Raw genomic sequence first — 22901 nt, forward strand, 5'->3', positions numbered from 1 at the left:
CACTAACTAAAAATTTACACAAAAACACGTGTCGACAAATCTCTCTATTTCCATTTTGACTATTACATATCAAACGTTCAAATTGATATTAATAATTGGATTAAAGTTCAATTAACCAATGGAGTCCAAACCTAGGTAAACCTATGCATTTACCATCAAGAACAAGTTGCAAAATCCTTGCGATAGATTAACGCCGAGAACATGCGGCAAATCCCTCAAAATAAGTGAACGTTCGAGAACAAGCGACAAAGTATCTAAGACAAGTTTTGTTTCTTGAGAGAACAACAAATGATCGCTTATTAGAGATTGTATTTACAAATTAATACAAATACACTGTTTATTTTCAACAAACTCAAGTTTTTTTTTTTGGAAATCTCCTCCAAAATTACCATAAGTCAAGTTGATCATTATTTACAAAACTTAAAAGAGTGATACGGTTTGCAATTAGTTTGAAGAAAATAAATAGGATAATTGTTTTAAATGACAAGACCGTTGAAAATACCAATAAATAATATTAATATATAGCAAAATTTTACTATTTATTATTAATAGATACCGATAAACATTTATAAGTGGACATCATTTATTTGACGATATCTTTTTCTTTAAAAGTTTGCTCTCTTCATGCATAGAAAAACGACCACCTCATTTACAAATATAACAAAATGGTGCAAAGTCCATTTTGACATTTGACATTTTTATATTTGAAAATATTTACAATAGTTTTATCATTTACGCTTAAATAAATTTCTAGTCTTTTGTTTTTCTTTGAAATTTTAATTAATAGTAATAAGTGAACAAGTATAGTGAAAACCAAAAAAATAGTGAAATGCTAAAATTAGGAGAGGTCCAAATTTAGGTTTCTTCTTTCACCACAATTTGTTTTCTTCAACCCCTAATTTCTCGCTCATGTTTTTTTTTTTCAAAGTATATATAGTCTCTCAATCTACCTTTTCTTCTTCATCGATCCCTTCTTTCTATCTTCTTTTTCTTCAATATCATCTCTTACATTAATTTATCATAATGGCTTACCAATCTCTTGCTTTCTTGGCTCTCATCATTGTCGCTGTCACCGGTGTTGTTGCTCAGGGTCCTACCTCCTCCACTCCAGCTCCCACCACCTCCTCCACTCCAGCTCCCACCACCTCCTCATTTGATTCCTCCACTCCCTCGTCTTCATCTTCACTTGATTCAACCACCACCACGACCACCACCTCCTCCTCCTCCTCAGGTTCCTCTACTGGTTCTCCATCAATATCAGTGGCTCCCGGATTGGCACCCGATTCCTATGCTCAATCACCAACGACCGCGGCATCTCCCACCGGTTCTTCTGCTGAGACTTCTCGCTTCTTTACAAATGGTTTTTTTGGTTGACAGATTTACAGAGAGGAGATTCAAATCTCCAACTTTTGATAGACACTAATACTATTTTAATCATTTGAGCTATGCTCCTCGTGACAACGTAGAGTCACAATTTTACTTTTCTCTTTTATTAAGTTTCGTTTCAATCCGATAAAATAAATAAAAAGAATTTTCATTTATTGCTGTCCAAGTATCTTTAATTCCAATGTTTAGATTTGGACTCGATACACGTATTAGCAATTTTAGCTTTACGAGACAAACGTCACAAACATTTTTCAAACTCATTATTAGGCATACTTGAATCAAATTTGCCCAACGACCTGATCTATTTAATTGTTTTCCAAATTATATGGTGTCTCACATTCTCAAAATCTTAAGCCTTAGATATCACTAGGCCACAAACTTGTTAAAAAACTAACCCTTGTTTAAAAGCCATGTCATAAACCAAGGAAAAACCACGGTGATAGAAACAATTCTAAATAAATTTTATGCTAGTGTTCCAAAACTTCCAAAATCCCTATTGGGTTTTAGAAAACGCTTCTATCCCTCAAAAGAAAGAGAGAACTTTCCCATATAAGAACATCAGGATGAAAAAGTGGAGATCAATAGATTTCCTGTTGTCAAAGAAAATGTGAATTGTTGAGAATTCATGAGTTCAGTGCCAAGCACCTCCAATCTTCGGAGTGAGTAGTACCTAATTGAAACAGATCAAATTCTCTAAGAATTAAATCTGTTAAATTAGATCAAGGAATACCAAACATTGTTTAGGAATAAAACTTGCCAGATTTTCTCCAACTCAAAGCGAAATGGATACAAGTGATCAATTAAATGTAGTTATTTCAGAGTCAAAGTTCAAGCTTGACGGAGCGAATCCCTTCGAAAGGAATTTATGTCTAAAGCAAACCGTACTGAAAGAATTGTCTTTTCCAAAAACTACTTTGAAACTGAAAAGAATTTGTTCCGATCAAGAAAAGTATTTTAAGACTCTTGAAAAACATATCACATTTTTTAGATGGTTCAACCAAAGGAAAGACTCTAACCATCTTTGTACAATCAAAGAAAAAAATATTGAAAAACTCAAAGTGGAAAAATCAAAGTTGATTATCTTCAAATGGAAGATGTTGAGTTCAAAAAAGCTTCTATAATCAAAACGTTATAGTAAAACCCTCTCAAATAATTAAGGAATTCGAAGAGCACAAGGCTCCCACAAGTAAGGAAATAAAAAACATCCGAGTTTAAAATAATCATTCTAGCATAATGCTTTCTTCAATTGCAAACCTAATCCAAGCTAGAGGAAATTATAAATCAAATCCTCCTACTCTTGAAGAAACTCCTAACCTTTTCCAACCTTTAGAAAAAGTTAATATAAAAGCCAAAAACAAAAACTTTTTGAAGAAATTAATAGTCGCCTAAGCAACTTAAAGGGAGAGAGTTCAATCAATGTTCTCTATGAAGATGATGTAACTCAATTTATGGAAGATTTCAAAAACCTCCCTGTTAATAAAGAAGAAAAACAAATCAATAAAATAAATTTATGACATATTAAATAGTATGTTAACTTGTTCTCCTTGCTTATGAATCCAATGATCTTTCAAATGGAGAAGTTGCTAAACTACTAATCAATGGGTTTAGTAGAAACCTAAAAATTATGGCGGGGTCATGCCATAACCAATGAACAAAAAGAACCAAATAGAAATCATAGGACGAAGTTAAAAGGACAATTAAAACTGAAGTTAGAACTTCAACAACTCAAGAGGTAGAAGAAGAATGAGAGGACGTTGTTGAAACTCTTCTTTGTACAATTAACAGACATTTCAGGTCTAGGAAAGGACATTGACATAGAAAACCAAAGAAAAATAATCAAAAACCTAAAATGCTTTTCTTAATATGGATTTAAGAAAGTAAAAGAATCGAGATCTTCATAAAAAAAGAAATCATTTAAAAAACTATAATATGAGACCCACATATTATAAAAAATCTAGAAGATATAACAAGCCTAATACGAGTAAGAGGTATCACAAACATTCAAATTACAAATGACCAGTTGAAAAATAGTAAAAAGAAGCTCAAAGATCTTTTTGTTACAAATGCTAAAAGGAAGGACATTATACCAATAGGGGTTCACAAAAAAGAATTCATGAGATAAATGAAGAAAAATATACTTTAGATTTCTCTTATATATATGACTTTCAATTGCAAGAAATGGCAGATAACAAATTCAGAAATTTCAAATAAATCTTCCTTAGACAAGGAACCAAAAGCATGTGTTGCTGTATTATTTAAGATGATACATGTTTTAAAAAAAAAATCTCAAATAAAGAAAAATAACACTTAAGAAGATGTAGATTTAGGAAAATATTTTTTAAATGAACTAAATTCTGAAGTGAATCTAACTTCAAGAATAACTTTTCAAAAATAGTACTGTTTAATAACTCTAAAAATAAAATATTTAAAATTTATTTTGAAAGCACCATCAGATTCAAAGTGTAGATCACAAATTTACTCAACAAGGTTTAATACCCACAAAATATGTTGAAAAAAATTACAAAGGTTCATACTAGAACAAATGGTAAAAGATTAAATATCAAGTTCAAACTTTCAAAAGTACATGTGTGTAACAAACAACATTGTTTCAAAACAATTTTTCTTTTAGTTAAAGTTTGCGGAAGACGAGACACGTGCAACCGAAATAACAAGATCTATTTTACTCTAGTTACATCTAAACAATTTAGAAATTAACATGCATATAGTACCCAATTAAATGAAATTAGGGTTAAAAGTGAACGTACCTTCGTAGCTTCATAATTCCTCAATATCTCCTCACAAACACAAACTTGGAACCACCACTAGGTTTATATGCTATTCATCGCACTTAGAATCGAATTGTGGGACCCAATTATGTGAAGGAATTAAGAGAAAGATGGAAATTGGAGGAAGTTTTTATTTAGCTTGAGAATTTGAGAGAGGAAAAATAATTTGGTATAATTTTTTAATTAAAAAACACCAAAATTAGCAAAAGAATTTATCTTTTATAACCTAATTACATGCAAAAATGCATGTAATTAGTTTATAAAATCTCAACACCTAACATTCCACTAACTATTAGTGGAATTTAGTGAGATAGGTGTCTACATCTCATATAGCCACTTATCCAAATAAGTGTTAGTGCGATTATTCAACAAAATGTTTAATTTTTCCACTAACTTTATGGTTTAAGGACAATACGGTCATTTGACCATTTAAATCAAAGCCAAACTTTTGACTTTTTCAAATCAAAAGTCAAACTTTGACTTTTTACTATTTTCTTTGTCTTCACTAATTCTGACCTCTCGAGTATGAATCTGCATTCATTTTTTTAAAATCCAAATCACATTTAAATAGAAAGTTATTCAAAGTTAAAAGTCAACATTTTGACTTTTTACAACTTTGACAATTTCCATTAATTCCAACTTCCGAATATGAATCCATATTCATATTTTTAATATTTAAATCATATTTGAATTCAAAGCTCTATCTCAAACTGATAATCATTATGTATTATTTTGAGTTGGGATAAGTTAAAGTGTGAATATGTGTTGGGACAAGTTGGTTAAGGAGATCAAGTTAAAAGTTTAAGTTAATATTATGGTAGAGTATCTATTGCAAATCTAATAAGTTGATGTGTTTTAGGTGTCATGCCGCCATGACATAGCAGACAGCTAGGCAGCAGTAGGACAAGACACAAGGCTCTACTGAAAAGCAGTCTGAATGGGCATCTAGTACCCCCAGAAGTTAGACTGAGTCAGAAGAAGAATAATATCGTAGATTTGCCCAAAGATTTGTTGAGACTTTAGGAACAAGATCAAATCCAAGAGATCGTAAGAAGAAGTATGGCATAGAGCAGTTTAAAGCTCTGGGTGCCACGAGCTTTGAAGGATCAACGAATCCAACAAATTTCGAGTTATGGTTAAATATGCTGGAAAAGTGTTTTGATGTTATGGGTTGCCATGAGAATAGGAAGGTCAAATTAGCAACATTTGTATTAACCAAAGGGGCTGAGGGAAGGTGGAAATCCATTGAATAAGACGTAGTGATGCAAGTATTATGGATTGGAAAACATTCAATAGTATCTTTGAGGATAAGTACTACCCTAGTACTTATTGTGAGGTTAAAAGCGATGAGTTTCTGAGGTTGAAGCAAGGGTAACTATCAATGGCAGAGTATGAAAGAAAGTATACTAAGCTTTCTCAATATGATGAGGTAATATCCGCGTCGGAGAGCGATAGATGTAGACACCTCGAGAGATGATTGAAGAAGGAAATATGCAGTCCTGTGACTATTAAAATTTAAACCCTAAAACTTGTAGATTGTAAATATAATCCAAATCGTTATCAATAAAGTATTGTTATTATAATAAATGTATTATTAGTTTTGTCTTAATCAACCAAATCAAATATACTCTTTAAAAAAATTGTCCAAATTTGACTGTCCAAATTTAAGTGATTAAATCTAAACGATCGTCTTTCAAAAAATCTTGTAAAAATTCGTTTAAATTGAGATTTGATGGTTTAGATTTGGGAAGTCAAATCTAAACTATCGTCTACGAAAAATACCCAAATCAAAAGATCATTTTCCAAATACTAAACGATCATTTTCTAAATATATTATGTGTGCTAGATGGCAATTAATCGGGATATTTTTGGAATTTTTTATTGTGAGCCTGTTGGCTTTTTTCGTTTTCAAAATTGTTCTTGTAAATATTTCATCGCTTTGTTATATGTTAGAAAAGAACTAAATAATTTCTAGTATTTTTTTTTTTTGAAAATCTAATTCATAATAATCAGTGAACGAGTATAATGAAAAAGAAAAAAATAGTGAAATGCTAAAATTAGGAAAGGTACAAATTTAACTTTCTTCCTTCACCACAATTTGTTTTCTACAACCCCTAGTTTCTCGCTCATGTTTTTTTTCACTTCCAGTATATATAGTCTCTCAATCTACCTCTTCTTCATCATCCATCCCTTCTTTCCCTTTTATTTTTCTTCAATATCATCACTTACATTAATTTATCATAATAATGGCTTACCAATCTCTTGCTTTCCTGGCTCTCATCATTGTCGCCATCACTGGTGCTGTTGCTCAAGGTCCTACCTCCTCCACTCCAGCTCCCACGACCTCCTCCACTCCAGCTCCCATGACCTCCTCTTCCTCTTCTTCATCTTCACTCGACTCAACCACCACCACCACCACCACGTCCTCCGGTTCCTCTATCGATTCTCCATCAATCTCAGCGGCTCCAGGATTATCACCCGATTCCTCTGCTCAATCACCAACGACCGCAACATCTCCCTCCGGTTCTCCTTCTATTGAGACTTCTCGCTTGTTTTCAAATGGTTTTTTTGGCTGATGGATTTATGGAGAAGAGATTCAAATCTCAACTTTTTGACTAATATTATTTTAATCATTTGAGCTATGCTCCTCGAGACAATGTCGTCGTCGAATCACAATTTTACTCTTCTTTTTTATTAAGTTTTATTCCAATGTAATCAAATAAATAAAAAGAAATTTCATTTGTTACCGTCCAAGTAGCCTTAATTCCAGCTTTTAGATCCAGACTTGATACCCTAGTGTTTGCAATTTTAATTTTACACAACAAACGTAACAAACACTTTTGAAACTCATTATTATGCATAATTGTAATCAAATTTGACCAACAACCTGGTCTATTTTAACTGTTTTTCTAATTATATATACATAGTGTCTCACATTCTCAAAATCTTAATCCCTGATATTACTAGCCAAGACTTTGAAGAAGGTGTTAAAAATGTAACCCTTGTTTAAAAGTCATGTCATTAACTAAAAAAAATATATATTTTTTTGTTACTGTTCCAAAAGCTTTAAAAATCCCCATGGGATTAATTTAGACAACACTTTTATCCCTCACATGATAGATAAAGAACTTTCCCATATATAAGAACATTTTATTGTCAAAGAAAACATGAGTTGTCGAGAATTCATGAGTTCAATGCCAAGCACAAGAACATCGTGATGACAAAGTGGAGATCAATGGATTTCTTGTAAAAGAAAACACATGAATTGTCGAGAATTCATGAGTTCAATACCAATCACCTCCAATATTTGAGATGAGGGTGTACCTAATTGAAATGGATCAAACTCTCTAAGAATTAAATCTGGTGGATAAGTTGGGAAGAAAATCTCCTAAATTTCCAGCTCAAACCAAAATGGATACAACCCAATATACATATTTATTTTCAACAAACCCAATTTTTTAGAGATTTGGTCCAAAAATTACCATAAATCTTATTTACAAAACTTGTGATACGAAACTATGTTTTTTCAATTAGTTTTAAGAAAATAAATAGGATATAAATGTTTAAAAGGACAAAATGGTTGAAAATACCAATAAATAATATTTATATATAGCAATATGTTACTATTTATTATTGATAGACACTCATAGACATCTATAAGTGTACATCACTTATTTGAAGACATCTTTTTCTTTAAAAATATGCTCTCTTCATGCATGGCAAAATGACCAACTTATTTACAAATATAGCAAAATGCTACAAAGTCCATTTTGTCATTTTATATTTGAAAATATTTACGTTAGTTTTATAATTTACCTTTAAATAATGAGTCAATTTTTATAAATATAATAAATTGGAAAAATATTTACGACATATGTAACAAAATAAAAAAACCTAATAAGTTGGCCATTTTTTTTAAAATATTTCAGGTTTGCCCTTCATTTTCATTGTATTTGGATGATGTGACAAATATAAAAGATCGTGAAAAAAATAGTTGGGATATTGGATAGTCAAATCTAAACAATCGTGTAAAAAAATCTTAAAAAATCATTTAGATTTGACTGTCCAAAATTAAACAATCAAATTTAAGTGTCCAAAATTAAACAATCAAATTTAAGCGATCGTGTACAAAAAAAGCCAAATTTAAACGATTGTGTACCAAATAATCTTTAATAAAATTGTTTAGATTAGTCAAATCTAAACGATCATGTACCAAATCTAAACAACCGTTTTCCAAAAACTCTTGCAAAAAAATCGTTTAGATTTAGAATTGATTGTTTAGATTTGGGAAGCAAAATCTAAATGAACAAATCTAAACGATGTCTTGAAAGAATAACCAAATCTAAAATATCATTTTCCAAATACTAAACCATCGTTTTCCAAATATATTAGGTGCGTTTGATGCCAATTAATCGGGGAATTTTTTTTAATTTTATATTGTACGCCTGTGAGCTTTTTCTGTTTCTTAAATTGTGTTATACGGTGTAAATATTGGTCGCTTTGTTATATTTTAGAAAAGATCCCTAAATAATTTCTAGTTTTTATTTTATTTTAGTTAATATAGTAATTAGTGAACGAGTATAATGAAAACGAAGAAAAAAAAAATTAGTGAAATGCGAAAATTTGGAGAGGTACAAATTTAGCTTTCTTACTTCACCACAATTTGTCTTTTTTTTCACTTCATGTATATATAGTCTCTCAATCTACCTCTTCTTCGTCATCGTTCCCTTCTTTCCATCTTCTTTTTTCTTTTTCAATATCATCTCTTACATTAATGGCTTACTAGTCTCTTGCTTTCCTGGCTCTCATCATTGTCGCCGTCCCTGGTGCTATTGCTTAGGGTCTTACCTCCTCCACTCCAGCTCCCATGACCTCCTTATTTGATTCCTCCTATGCCTCGTCTTCATCTTCACTCGATTCAATCACAATCACCACGTCCTTAGGTTCCTCTACCGATTCTCCAGCAATCTCAGTGGCTACAAGATTCACACCTGATTTCTCTCCTCAATCACCAACGACTGCAACACCTCCATCTGATTCTCCTTTTGCTGGGACTTCTTGCTTTTTTCAAATTGTTTTTTTCGCTGATGGGTTTATGGCGAGGAGATTCAAATCTCAACTTTTGGTAAATACTTAAAAACTGTCAAGTAAACTTTCCTTATTCTTGACACTAGATTACTTGACACGTTGAAAAGTGTCAAGTAAATAAATACTTTACAGACAAAAAACGTTAAGTATTGCCAGTTTTGTAGTAGTGGTAGGACTGGAAGAAAAATTTTCAGATTCTCCAACTCAAACCAAAATGGATACAACCGAAAATACATATTTATTTTCAACAAACCCAATTTTTTTTAGAAATTTGGTCAAAAAATTACCTTAAGTTGAGTTGATCATTATTTACAAAACTTAAAAGAGTGATACGAAACTATGTATTTCCAATTAGTTTTAAGAAAATAAATAGGATATAATTGTTTTAAATGATAAAACGATTGAAAATACCAATAAGTAATATTTATATATAGAAAAATTTGACTATTTATTATTGATACATTGATAGACATCTATAAGTATACATCGTTTATTTGAAGATATCTTATTCTTAATTTAAAATTTTGATTTCTTTATGCATAGCAAAATGACCAACTTATTTACAAATTTCGCAAATGGTACAAAATGCATTTTGTCATTTTGACATTTTTATATTTGAAAATATTTAAGTTAGTTTGATAATTTACCTTTAAATAATTAGTCAATTTTTATACATGTAATAAACCGGTGAAATATTTATGGCCTGTTTAACGAATAAGTTGGCCATTTTTTTAAATATTCTAGGTTTGTTCTTCATTTTCATCATCGTCTTTCTTCTCCTCTTTCTTTCTGCAATATTTTTTTCTTCTTTCCATCGTCTTTTTCTCTTCTTCTACAATTTTTTTAAAAAAAATTCAAACCTTTATTTGGTTGTTTGGATCGTGTGACAAATATAAAAGATTGTGAAAAAAACATAGTTGAGATATTGGATAGCAAAATATAAACGATCATGTAAAAAAATAGTCAAATATAAACGATCGTGTATTAAAAAATCTTTAAAAAATCTGTCCAAGTTTAAACGATCAAATCTAAGCTAGTTCGTGTACAAAAAATAGTCAAATTTAAACGTCCGTGTACCAAATAATCTTTTAAAAAATTGTTAGAGATTTGGCAACCCAAATTTAAACGATTGTGTACCAAATTATTATTTAAAAAATTGTTTAGATTTAGATTTGATAGCTTCCAAATCTAAACAATCATTTTTCAAATACTAAACTATTGTTTTCCAAATATATTACGTGTGCTAGATGCCAATTAATTACATCATTTTTTGGAATTTCTCATTGTAGGCCTATGAACTTTTTTCATTTTTCAAATTGTTCTATACGGTGTAAATATTTTTCCACTTTGATATATTTTAGAAAGGACCCTAAATAATTTCTAAGTCTTTTATTTTAATTAGTAGTAATTAGTGAATGAGTATAATGAAAAAAAGAGAGTGAAATGCTAAAATTAGGAGAGGTACAAATTTAGCTTTCTTCCTTCACCACAATTTGTTTTCTTCAACCCCTAATTTCTGGCTCACGTTTTTTTTTTAACTTCAAGTATATATAGTCAATCTACCTCTTCTTCATCATCGATCCCTTCTTTCTATCTTCTTTTTTCTTCATTACCATCTCTTACATTAATTTATCATAATAGCTTACCAATCTCTTGTTTTCTTGGCTCTCATCATTGGCGCCGTCACTGGTGTTGTTGCTGAGGGTCCTATCTCCTCCACTCCAGCTCCCATGACCCCTCAATTGATTCCTCCTCTGCCTTGTCTTCATCTTCACTCGATTCAACCACGACCACCACCTCATGTTCCTCTATTGGATTATATAAAATAATTTGGTTCAAATTGATATTAATAATTGGGTTAAAGTTCAATTGACCAATCAAGTCCAAACTTACAAAACCTAGGTAAACCTCTTTAAATAGGAGAGCACTCTTCATTTAAAGTGTTCAAGCACGCATTTAAAAGTCGAACTCAAGCGTATGCATTTACCATCAAGAACAAGTTGCAAAATCCTTGCGATAGATTAACGTCGAGAACATGCAACAAATCCCTCAAAGTAAGTGAACGTTCAAGAACAAGCGACAAAGTATCCAAGACAAGTTTAGTTTCATGAGAGAACAAAAAATGATCGTTTATTAGAGATTGTATTTACAAATTAATACAAATACAATGCTTATTTTCAACAAACCCAAGTTTTGTTTAGAAATCTCATCCAAAATTATCATAAGTTAAGTTGATCATTATTTACGAAACTTGAAAGAGTGATATGAAACTATGTATTTGCAATTAGTTTGAAACAAATAAATAGGATAATTGTTTTAAATGATAAAATTGTTGAAAATATCAATAAATTATATTAATATATAGCAAAAATTTACTATTTATTAGATAGACACCAATAAACATTTACATTTATAAGTGGACATCGTTTATTTGAAGATATCTTTTTCCTAAAAAATATGCTCTCTTCATGCATAGAAAAACGACCAACTCATTTACAAATATAGCAAAATGGTACAGTAGTTTTATATTTGAAAATATTTACAATAGTTTTCTCATTTACGTTTAAATAAATTTCTAGTCTTTTGTTTTTCTTTGAAATTTTAATTAATAGTAATAAGTGAACAAGTATAGTGAAAACCAAAAAAATAGTGAAATGCTAAAATTAGGAGAGGTCCAAATTTAGGTTTCTTCTTTCACCACAATTTGTTTTCTTCAACCCCTAATTTTCTCGCTCATGTTTTTTTTTTTCAAAGTATATATAGTCTCTCAATCTACCTTTTTCTTCTTCATCAATCCCTTCTTTCTATCTTCTTTTTCTTCAATATCATCTCTTACATTAATTTATCATAATGGCTTACCAATCTCTTGCTTTCTTGGCTCTCATCATTGTCGCTGTCACTGGTGTTGTTGCTCAGGGTCCTACCTCCTCCACTCCAGCTCCCACCACCTCCTCCACTCCAGCTCCCACCACCTCCTCATTTGATTCCTCCACTCCCTCGTCTTCATCTTCACTTGATTCAACCACCACCACCACCACGACCACCACCTCCTCCTCCTCAGGTTCCTCTGCTGATTCCCCATCAATCTCAGTGGCTCCTGGATTGGCACCCGATTCCTATGCTCAATCACCAACGACCGCAGCATCTCCCACCGGTTCTTCTGCTGAGACTTCTCGCTTCTTTACAAATGGGTTTTTTGGTTGACAGATTTATGGAGAGGAGATTCAAATCTCCAACTTTTGATAGAGTACACTAATATTATTTTAATCATTTGAGCTATGCTCCTCGTGGCAATGTCGTCGTCGAGTCACAATTTTACTTTTCTCTTTTATTAAGTTTCGTTCCAATCTAATGAAATAAAAACGAATGAGAATTATTTTGATATAATTGAAATTGTTAAAAATCGATCCAAATCTAGTGTGATAAAATTAGGGATTTTATATGATTATTGTACCCATATATATATTTTTTTTTTGCAAAAATTTCAACATTTCAATTAAGATATCGACTTAAAAACCTTCATATATATTTTTCACGATGTAACCATTGTATTTGAGGTTAGACAAAATATTATTGTTTCATACAAACAGCAAAATCACAAAATACTATTACATCGGTGGAATAAATGAGTTTAACATGAAAAAAAGAGAGAGAAAAACAGAAGTAGGTCACAAAAATATGTACCAGTACCCGTAGGGTTGATGTAATTTCTGATGTTCACTTCTTAGCTCCTATTGTTGAACTGCTGATGGGACCAAAGGACAATCACTTTCTCTTACATAAACAAAAAAATTATATTGTTGAATACTACCTATACTACTAGGTAGCAAGATTGAATCAACAGGAAATTAAAGTGAGAAGGTAAGTTTCATAAAGTCCATAATACTTAGTTATACTAATGGAGAATCCCCCAAATTATACTTATGGTTCTAGAATATATAACTCAATCAACTCAAATACATGACCTACTCTCGTGTAAACTACTAAAAGAATTTGTTGATATGAATTTGATTCTTCTTCAACGAGGAAAGACTTTATTTATAGAGGGGTGATATTATAAAAGTGAATTATTTGAGTAATTAACTAAACTAGCTAACTAAACAATCTTTTATTCAATAGCTGTCTTTTATTCTATAGCTAATTTGTTTACTGCTTAACTACTAATTTCAACAGTAAGCATATTCTTAATTATTAATTAATTAAGATTCTCATCCTAATCAAACTATGTGTAGATTAACGAAGAACTAAAACAGTACATCTTCTAATTAGTGTAATCAGACGCATTAAGATCCACCGCTAGGTTGTGAGACTTAACTAATAAAAATGCATATTAAATTAAGAAGAATTGTAAAATATAACAAATTTGATAAATTATTTATAACATACACCAAAATTTTCAAATTTTATCAATAATAGACATTGATAGACACTGACATGCTTTTATTAGTGGGTATTGATAGATAGTGATAAAAGTTTATCAATTTTTATAATCGATAAAATCTAAAATTTTAATTTTTTTTGCTATTTTTAAAAATGTCATTAATTAATTGATTAATCTCTATATCCTCTATTGATTGCAGATTAATTAATTGTTTAATCTCTATCCTCGGTTGATTAGCTAGAGCACCGATGCGCTTGTACGGCGTTTGAAGACTCGAGTGAAACCTTATAAAAAGCGTTGGCGTGCTTCACTACAGCACAGCTGCAATGCCGCAAATTTGACCAGATTGTCGTTGCGGTACCCTACAACACGATAAATATACCTAAACGTTGTTGCACTATGAAGTTTGATAAAAAAAAATCCAGCCAGCGATTGTGCATTTTTCAAGTTGTTTAAAACCACCATTTCCAGATTTCTCTCTAATAATTCTTCTTCACATAGAACTCAAAAACACTTTAATTTTTTTTTTTTTTTGTATTTCTCTCTCAATAAAGATTTTTCTTAGTCTCATTCAAGATTCTTCAAAGATAATGAGAACTAATGATAGCACCAGAAACATGCTAGGGTTTCTAGGGTTAAAAGTCCCAAGATAACCATACTTATGCATTAGTTATTTTATTTTGTAGGAAATAATGATATAGGGAAACCAAGGAGTCCAATGCATAAAAAATGACTTAATTTCGAGTTAAAATGAGAGAGAAAATGTAAAAAAACATAAGCGGCAAAATCTTAAATAAATGGACATGGACGCCACCCCGTCTGAGCGTCGTGCCACGACACTGAAGACACAAGAGCTCCATAGTTTGGCAACGTTATAACGCCCACTTCAGCATCACAATGCCAAGTGTCACAATCGTCGTAGCATTTCAACCTTGAGACGGACAATTATGCGGCACTTATTCTAACTCGATGAACAAGTCCGTCGATCAAAATCTAAAAATCGCAGACAAAGTCGATGTATGATGTAACCTTCCTTTGCGTTCTTGGGAAATTTGTTTATAAAATGCGAGAAAGAAAAAAATACATTGAAATCAATGTTATAATATGCATTAAAAGACTGTCAGTTACAAGGAAAAATAGTTGCTTGCAAAGAGTATAATTAATGCTTAGGCGGGGATTCAACTGGTATGCCTCCCCTATAGTCCATTTTAAACATTTTCAGCTTTGGTAGACTTTCATATGAAAATGTCGAAACGTCACACTCAAGCTTTATGACTTAAAATGAAAGGCAACTACCTAAACTAGATATGAGACTTAAAGATAAGATAAACTAGGGGTATTCAGAGCAAACGGCCATAGGCAATCACGCCTTGGACAAGTATGACCGTGACAAACTCCCCAACTTAAACAGTCGTCGCTGACAAGTTTAGAAGAATAGAAGTTTCTCACAACTGTCTATAAAAAACCTCTTTCTACACCATTCATAATATCTTGCCAGAATTGGCCAAACCCTTGAGAGTGGTGGAAAGGAATAGCTAGCCTTTCCACTATCTGTAAAAATATTTCTTTTTCTTCTCCAGCCAGTCTCTGAGTGAAAGCTTAGAGTCCAAGTAGAGAAGAGTCTATTTTCCATTTCCTCTAACTTGTAATCTTCATTTATGTATTTTATATTTTTGTATTTCTTTTGCAATGTATTTGTGCATATTGTATAGTGGCCAAAGGCCTAAATTCTTTAATATATTGTATTTTATACCTTTTCAATCCATCACATCTTTGTTATTCATCTATCAATGTGTTATCCGTAGTTTAGGTATGTGGAGCGTTTTTGATAAAAAGCTTAGCTTTGAATTCTTATCGCGTTAGCTGAGCTATATTCATCACTTGACCAGTGTATATCACCAACTACTCGAGAAGGCAAGTAGCAAGGATATGCTAATGCACGAAAGGAAGAGTTTGAAGACAAATTCCACCTTAACGAGATAACTTTCATCATTTGTGTCTCGAAAGGAGAACAAATGTGGGTGTTTGGCTCTGAGAGGTTTTCACCCTGAGAGATGAGCTTTATAAGTCTTGTAAGTAAAACGTTCTAGATATATCTCGCTTAACCGAGCTTAGTCATTTGCATATCGAGAGACAAGCAAGTATGGTGTTTAAGACATTGAAGGGTGCTCGTCTTAATCATAAGCTAGTTAACTGAGCTCTATCGCATCAAGTCACCTAGTAAGGAAAAGACTTTTTCTCATTATTTCTCTAGTATAAGTTAGTTCACAAGTCCATCTCACCTCCATCCTAACCCACATTTACAGATTCTCTAGTGTAGATAAGTAGATATAGTATAAACTTACATTTCATCACATTGTATAGATAATATTTTTATATCGCCTGAATGAAGAGTAAACTCTATAACTAAGCTTTATATCAATTTCCCGTGTTCAGCCCTGTATTACCCAAGAAACCTATTGTTTCGCTTATATTTGGACAAGCAATAGGACAAATTGTATTAAATAAGGACTTAGTATTTACTTCCAGAGGCGATACATAGTGAGCATCTAGCATGCAATGACCATGGTCAATGATTCATCACGTAGAATTAGTTAACACATTTAAAACATTGCACAACACTATCCATTAAGTTTGAATCTATCAAGTAGAAGGCGAGGGGTCCAAGTTGAAAGTAAGGCATTCATTTGTAGTTGATGAAAATACAACTACATGATAAGGACACATGGGATTCAAAAGATAAAATAAGTTCTAGGTTTGGGTTGGCTAGATTAGGAGAAGTTTAAATTAAGTGTGACCATATAAGGACATGTATAAATAATTAAGAAGGAGTTAGTCAGATTAGAAAAGGTTAGTGATGAGTAATCTGATTTTGAGAGTGGTATAAATACAAGGGAACCTTATAACCGCAAGTAAGTAAAAGATTAAAAAGATAAGGATTGAGAAAGGGGATGCATAGGAAGAACGCATACTGGAGGACCAAACTTGGTGAGCCGTCAAGATGCTGAACAAGAAGAGTGAAGAAAGAAGAGAAAACTAAGCTAGTTCAGGAAGTAACTTTTCTTAGAAAGAAAAGTTTTTTCACAAAGATCGTTCTTCTTTAAGTTATGTGTTACTTAATAAGCATGTTATTTGCGAGTTGTTACGTATGTTTGATTGATTACACATGAAGTTATTTATGTAAATTGTTTGATATGTTCTTTTTAGACCATTGGTGTTTACCTACTTCTAAGCTAACTCTATGTGCACATGTGAGTGTAAGGGATGCCAGGTGTTGAGTATACAACCTAGGCTAATTAGTTGTAGCTGGTTGTGTGAGTTTTCCTATATTTAGGCTAATTTATCGAGCAATTGATGTTGAACTTTTTGGGTTATCTTGAGAGCTATCAGTGTGAGTTTGCCACTCTAGTAGCCTAATGTTGATTATGTTCAACATTTAGGAATGAAAGATAGGAAAACCTAATATGGTTTTGGCAAGTGATGCCTAGTGAGGACTCATTACTAGATGAGTGCTTAAGGAAAGAATTTTCTTTTTAACTTTATGTGTTGTTATATTCCTCCACAAAGTATTTTCTTAAAATTTCTCACTTACTAAATATTTGGCTTATGTTTTTAAGTGCTCCCTCCCTTAGGTAGCATGGAGTTTTCTCAAGGGTTCTACAAAGCTGTTGTTACCCTTGCGTAATTGCGCTCTTAAGAATTTATGTTGCATTGTGTGTAAATGTTAAATTTAAAGTTTGTTTTGATTTCTAAGGCATTTGTTGTAATGAATTTGTTGTGAGTAAAGTTAAATTATGCATACCATATTTCGTGTTGCTTAACTTTGTGTTGAGCACATACCTAGCTAGTTTAAACAATTTAAGGTTCTAGTAGGCATTGTTGGCATTCCTATTTTGAATGTTGGCTTCGTTTACATCACATATCCTATTGAGTTTGTATGAGAAATTATAGGAAGAGGGGTGATGAGTTAGGCTTGTAATTTGTTGTCTATGTTGAATCGTATTTTACCCTATCAACCTAGAGAGAAACAGTAGTGAATATATTGTTAAATGGTGGAAAGTAAGCACTCATCCTAGCTTTGTCCTACAATTTAATGTGAAGTAGATAACATGTCTAGTACGGGTTTGACTTCTCATGTTAGCTAACTTGATACTTAAGACCATTGACTTGGGTTTCGATCAATTGGGCTAGGCATAGATAAAGTATTTAAATCACAAGTGATAATTCGTTGATCTTAATAGGATTAAGTGACTCCATTCCTCTAAGCTATGACATCTTGGTTGTTTACACATCTATGTTACTTTTTAACACTTTATCATGCAATTTAGTTTTCATACGAAAACCCTTATTTTTACTTCTTTTAGTCACACCCCACTCCGAGCACTTGCTTGCTTGACCTGAGGGGTGGCGTGAAATCAACTAAAGCCGCACACCTCCGAAACAACTTTAACTGACACATGACATCAACACTTGAATCCTTTAAACAACGAAAGTCTTTAAACTTTGAAATGCTTTTTAAACATGTAACCCATCTTAAATGCCTTTTTTATAAAAGATAAGACATATAAATATATAAATATAAAAATACAGTAATACTTATAGAAAATCTATTCCTTTCATTATTAAAAACTATATTGGTCTGACATCAATATGTTTGGCACGCAGATCTACAATTTGTATCAGAAAAGAGGGAAAATGTTTTGAAAGAATAAGTCGAAAGACTTAATGAGCAACAGTGTTGGAAAAACAGGTTTTCATAAACAGTTTTGATGTAAAATCGAAGCTTAAATACATTTATCAGCAAGCAATCATTTCATAATATGAATCTTGAAACATTGAAATCTTTTGCATAACTTTTTTAAGACAGTCGTTCATAGCCACAAACAGTATTTACCCCTTTGTCTGAAGATAGGAAAGTCGATAGGAAGTTATCCCCGTCCTTTAAGGCATAATTATATACCCTTCCTGATGGTCCATAAACTAAATGCTTGTAAACTCTACCATCAATATGGAGTTAACCACATGCATACAATAGATCCATGATATATTCGAGCATCGATAAAAACATTTGAAAAAACATTGAAATATTTCCTTGAAAGTTTTTAAATATTTCTTTGATCATGAAATTATAACATAACTTGAAATATCATTTCAATGAACATTTATATCATGACTTGAAATAATAATTTGAAAATCATAAATAACTTTTCAAATTCATGAATAACTTGAAACCATATTTAATAAATAACATTTAAAACATTTTGTTGCTCACAAGCTATTGCTGGTAAGGCTTGAAATCATATTCAATAAGTACTTTAGAAATCATGGTGTTACTCAGACAAGCTATTGTTTACGAAATTAACTTGAAATCATGCTTTATAAATCATTTTAAAACCAATGTGTTACTCACAATCTTAAGCTAAATGATGAACAACTCGACTAAATGATGAACAACTCGACACAAACACCATATGTAATGAGCTTCCCCTAGACATTCTTCGTTCACTTCCTTCAAAAGACTCAAAGACTTCTCCTCCAACCAAATCAAAACCTTACCCCTCTTCTTTGCAAAAGAAGAGGTTTGTTAAGAAGCTCATTTTGCCCAAAATCCAAAAATAACAAATTGCTTTGCTGCCTTCTTCCAAACTACGTGATGACCCAATCTTACCTACCCGCAAATGATTTAGTTCTTCCTTGTATTGTGGAAAGATAATGTTAAACAAAACTCCCGACTTTATGATTTGGATAAAGGGAAAACACCACCATTATTGCCTCCATCGGATCATACCAAAGCCCTTTCTCAAATTGATAGAGAAAAAGATGAGCTACCTAACCAAACATATGAGTTACCTTTGGAGCAAAACCATTCATTGCCTCCCCTGGAAACAATGATGTGACCAACAAAAAAAGAACCTAAGAGCCTTTTGTTGGAAAACAAAGTTGATCATCATTATTGTGTCGTGTCGAACCACTACCTTGAAAGCAAAATTCAACGCGACCTCAGTGCTAAATTGCATATGCTAATTGCTCCCCAAAGTTAACACAACACCCTTCTCACTCGCAGGAGTAAGAATGAAATCAAAGGAAAAAATTGTTCATAGAAGAATTATGTTTTTTTTTTTTCATTTTGCAAGAAGGAGAACTCAACACCACAAAAATATTTTCTTTAAAATATATATATATATATAATGGTTTTAAAATTATGAAATATATTTAATAATAATTATTATTAATTTTCAACTCAAACATTAATTATAAATGAGTACGATGGTAGTCATTTCCAACGATATCCCACGAATGACTACTATTGTATTCTAGTTAAAATAGTAATACAATATTTTATCTGAGTAAAGAAAGAATATTATAAACTTAAACATCAATATCTTTCAATTTGAATTGATGTATGGTGAGTGAGGCTACAATCTAACTAAAGAAAGTAAGTTACCTTTTGAACTTTCAATAACTACGGTTGAGACCCCCATAACACGTTTTACTTCTTAAATTTTCATTGATTTGGCTCACATAGAACATCGGGTCAACGTGAAAGGGCTAGAAAAAGACGATCCTTAAACTTTTTCATGGACGGCGGCCACACCTTCACAATCATGTTTATTGCTTCATCAAGTCTATCACAATAAACCACTCAAAACTAAGCTATGAAGACTTCACATGTAGTTCATATCAAGACCAACTTCATCAAGTTTGTCAAAGACAAACCACTCAAAACTGAGCTATGAAGATTTTATAGTTATCCATCAAGTCCATATTGGAACCACTGAAAGAAGGGCTATAGAAATTTCTAAGGTTTTAGTTTCATCCATCAAATCCATTTAAGAACTACCCACATGTGGCTATGAACCATGAAGTCTACCATAGTAGGCCACCCAAAAAAGGGCTATGGACCATCAAGTCTATCCCAATAGACCACCTACAAAACGGCTACAAACCATCAAGTCTATCAAAATAGACAACCAAAATAAAGGGATGTGGACCATCAATTGTTTGAGTCTCATACTTATTGAAAATCCTAGAATTACTCACCTTGTTAGGCCTTTGAAGAGATGATCTACAAAGTTCCTTATACCTCACATACTTCAAGAAGATAATTCTTTCATTCATCTACCATTTCGCAACTCCATGTTTCAGACAAATATGTCTTCTTTTGCCATATATAACACACTATTCTCGACAATACCCTATGACAGTGTATGAATCTTAATACATATATACTGATATAGAGGTCCCCCACAATATTACATCTTCCATTAGGCTTCTATGTCATTCATACTAATGTCCCCATACACTAGTACATTTCTCATTAAGAACACACCCACTAGTACAACTTACTTACTTCGTCATTTTAAGTTACTTGATTTGCATACACTACCTCATGGTTAACAATTATTACAATGAAAACTAAAATCTATTGTAACCTTAAGATCTCTTAATAAATGACAAAGAGCAATAAAATAATCTTAATCAGGATTATGTGTGTATATACACTCAATCTTCCAACAACATATACAATAACATGGTTGATACAATTAATAAAAAAATGGAATACTTTCTATAATCTTTGCATATTCAGATTGAGAAACATTATCTCATTTATTTTCCTTAAGGCTATTACTAGCATTATAAGAGCACCATCAAACTATTAAAAAGTAACAATATTCAATGTATGGTAATTTATATAAATCAAAACATTCTCAATAATACTAAGCTTATCACATTAGTCTCACATAAATCTTTCACTTCAACATACAACCATATAATCACACAATAAACTGATCCAAACAACTTTTAATAAACACATATATTAATAACGCACAATCAAATCTATATAACTCTTTTGAATATCTTCAACAATTTAATGGAGAAGTTTTTCATTTATTTTCATACTTTTCGTGTAATATTCTCTCTCTCCTATGATTAATTTGTGTTTATTTTTCTATTGCACTCTATTAATTGTTATAATTCAATAATTTTTATGTTATCATTTTGTATTGTACGTCCTTCGTTGTTTGCATTGTATTTCATACAATTGTAATTAATTTTACATTTTATAATTTTTCGTGGTTTTAGTGAATTATATCTATTATTTTTATGTTAAATTCACTTCCATCCTATATTTTCATTTTAAGAAAAGAAAACATATCTTCAAATATATTAGTATCCTAGTTTGTTAGAAATTGATGCATGGTCTTCTATCCATACATTGTGTCTAGAGATGTCGATGGGTGGGGTGGGATGGGGCCCGATGGGGATGCCACTATGATCCCCATCATCATCTCTACCACTATCCCATTCTCCATCTCCACAAAATTTCCCCTTGGAAACTAGATTCCCTCCGGGAAATACTCTCCACTTTTTCTAAAAAAGGTTTAATCTCATCTATCTTTTCCAATCCACAATTACTTCAAATATACATTTTTAATGTTGCTTTCTTTTTTTATAGAATATTATCAATTTTGTTATTTAAAACAATTAAAATGTCAAATTCTCTTAGTTTATAAAAATAAAAACTCAACTATTAGAAAATCTACGTAGAAATCCATCCATAAAATTCAAACATCCCTACCAAAAAAAATCAAAGATCAACCCATAACTATTCTTACAAAACCTTCAACTACACCATATTTTTTAAGACACAACAAATAAATAAATAAATAAATAAATAAATAAATAAATATATATATATATATATATATATATATATATATATATATATAAACATGTGTGTGTATGCACATTTTTTTCCTTTAAGGGTGGGGGCGGGATATAGGAGTGGGGTTGGGGTAAGGGTCGAAAAATTTATTCTCCATCTTTGACCCTAAATAGTCAATGGAAGAAAAATAATCCCCACTCTTTCCCCCATTCTCCGTGTATTTGAGGACTCCCCACCTCGTTCAGAATGGGTCCCTATGGAACGTGTTCTACGGGTTAAATGAACATCTCTATTTGTATATGAATTTGTGTACGTGCTTCAATGGAGATAATCAAACATCTTTTTAACTTTGGGGGCATTTTAGTCACGGAGGAATTTGGACAAATTGATGTAATTGTTGGATAAATATAGGTGTATTTCAACCGGCACAATTTTCCAAAATCAATGAGATAATATAATATATAAAAAGAAACTATTTAGTTGAGTATAGAAAAGTAAAGCTTTGTGTGACGCATTCACTTAGCTCATTTGTCGACAAATTTCCTTGCATCCCAAGATCTTTAAATTCATTGCATCACTGACAATATAAAGC

The 22901-nt window shown here is 31.7% G+C and overlaps 1 protein-coding gene across 1 annotated transcript; it reads left to right on the plus strand.

Moving 5' to 3' along the window:
- The first annotated feature begins 12110 nt into the window (after positions 1–12110).
- LOC116402456 (putative protein TPRXL) lies at positions 12111–12464 on the plus strand. The gene has a single exon (XM_031881705.1). It carries the CDS (start codon positions 12111–12113, stop codon positions 12462–12464), a length of 354 nt encoding a protein of 117 aa, XP_031737565.1.
- The last annotated feature ends 10437 nt before the right edge of the window (positions 12465–22901 follow it).

This window comes from Cucumis sativus, chromosome 3 (assembly GCF_000004075.3).
Source record: "Cucumis sativus cultivar 9930 chromosome 3, Cucumber_9930_V3, whole genome shotgun sequence".
NCBI lineage: Eukaryota > Viridiplantae > Streptophyta > Magnoliopsida > Cucurbitales > Cucurbitaceae > Cucumis > Cucumis sativus.

Bases quoted from the DNA above. Each gene is read 5' to 3' on its own strand.
- LOC116402456 (XM_031881705.1), top strand. From the start codon at position 12,111: ATGGCTTACCAATCTCTTGCTTTCTTGGCTCTCATCATTGTCGCTGTC.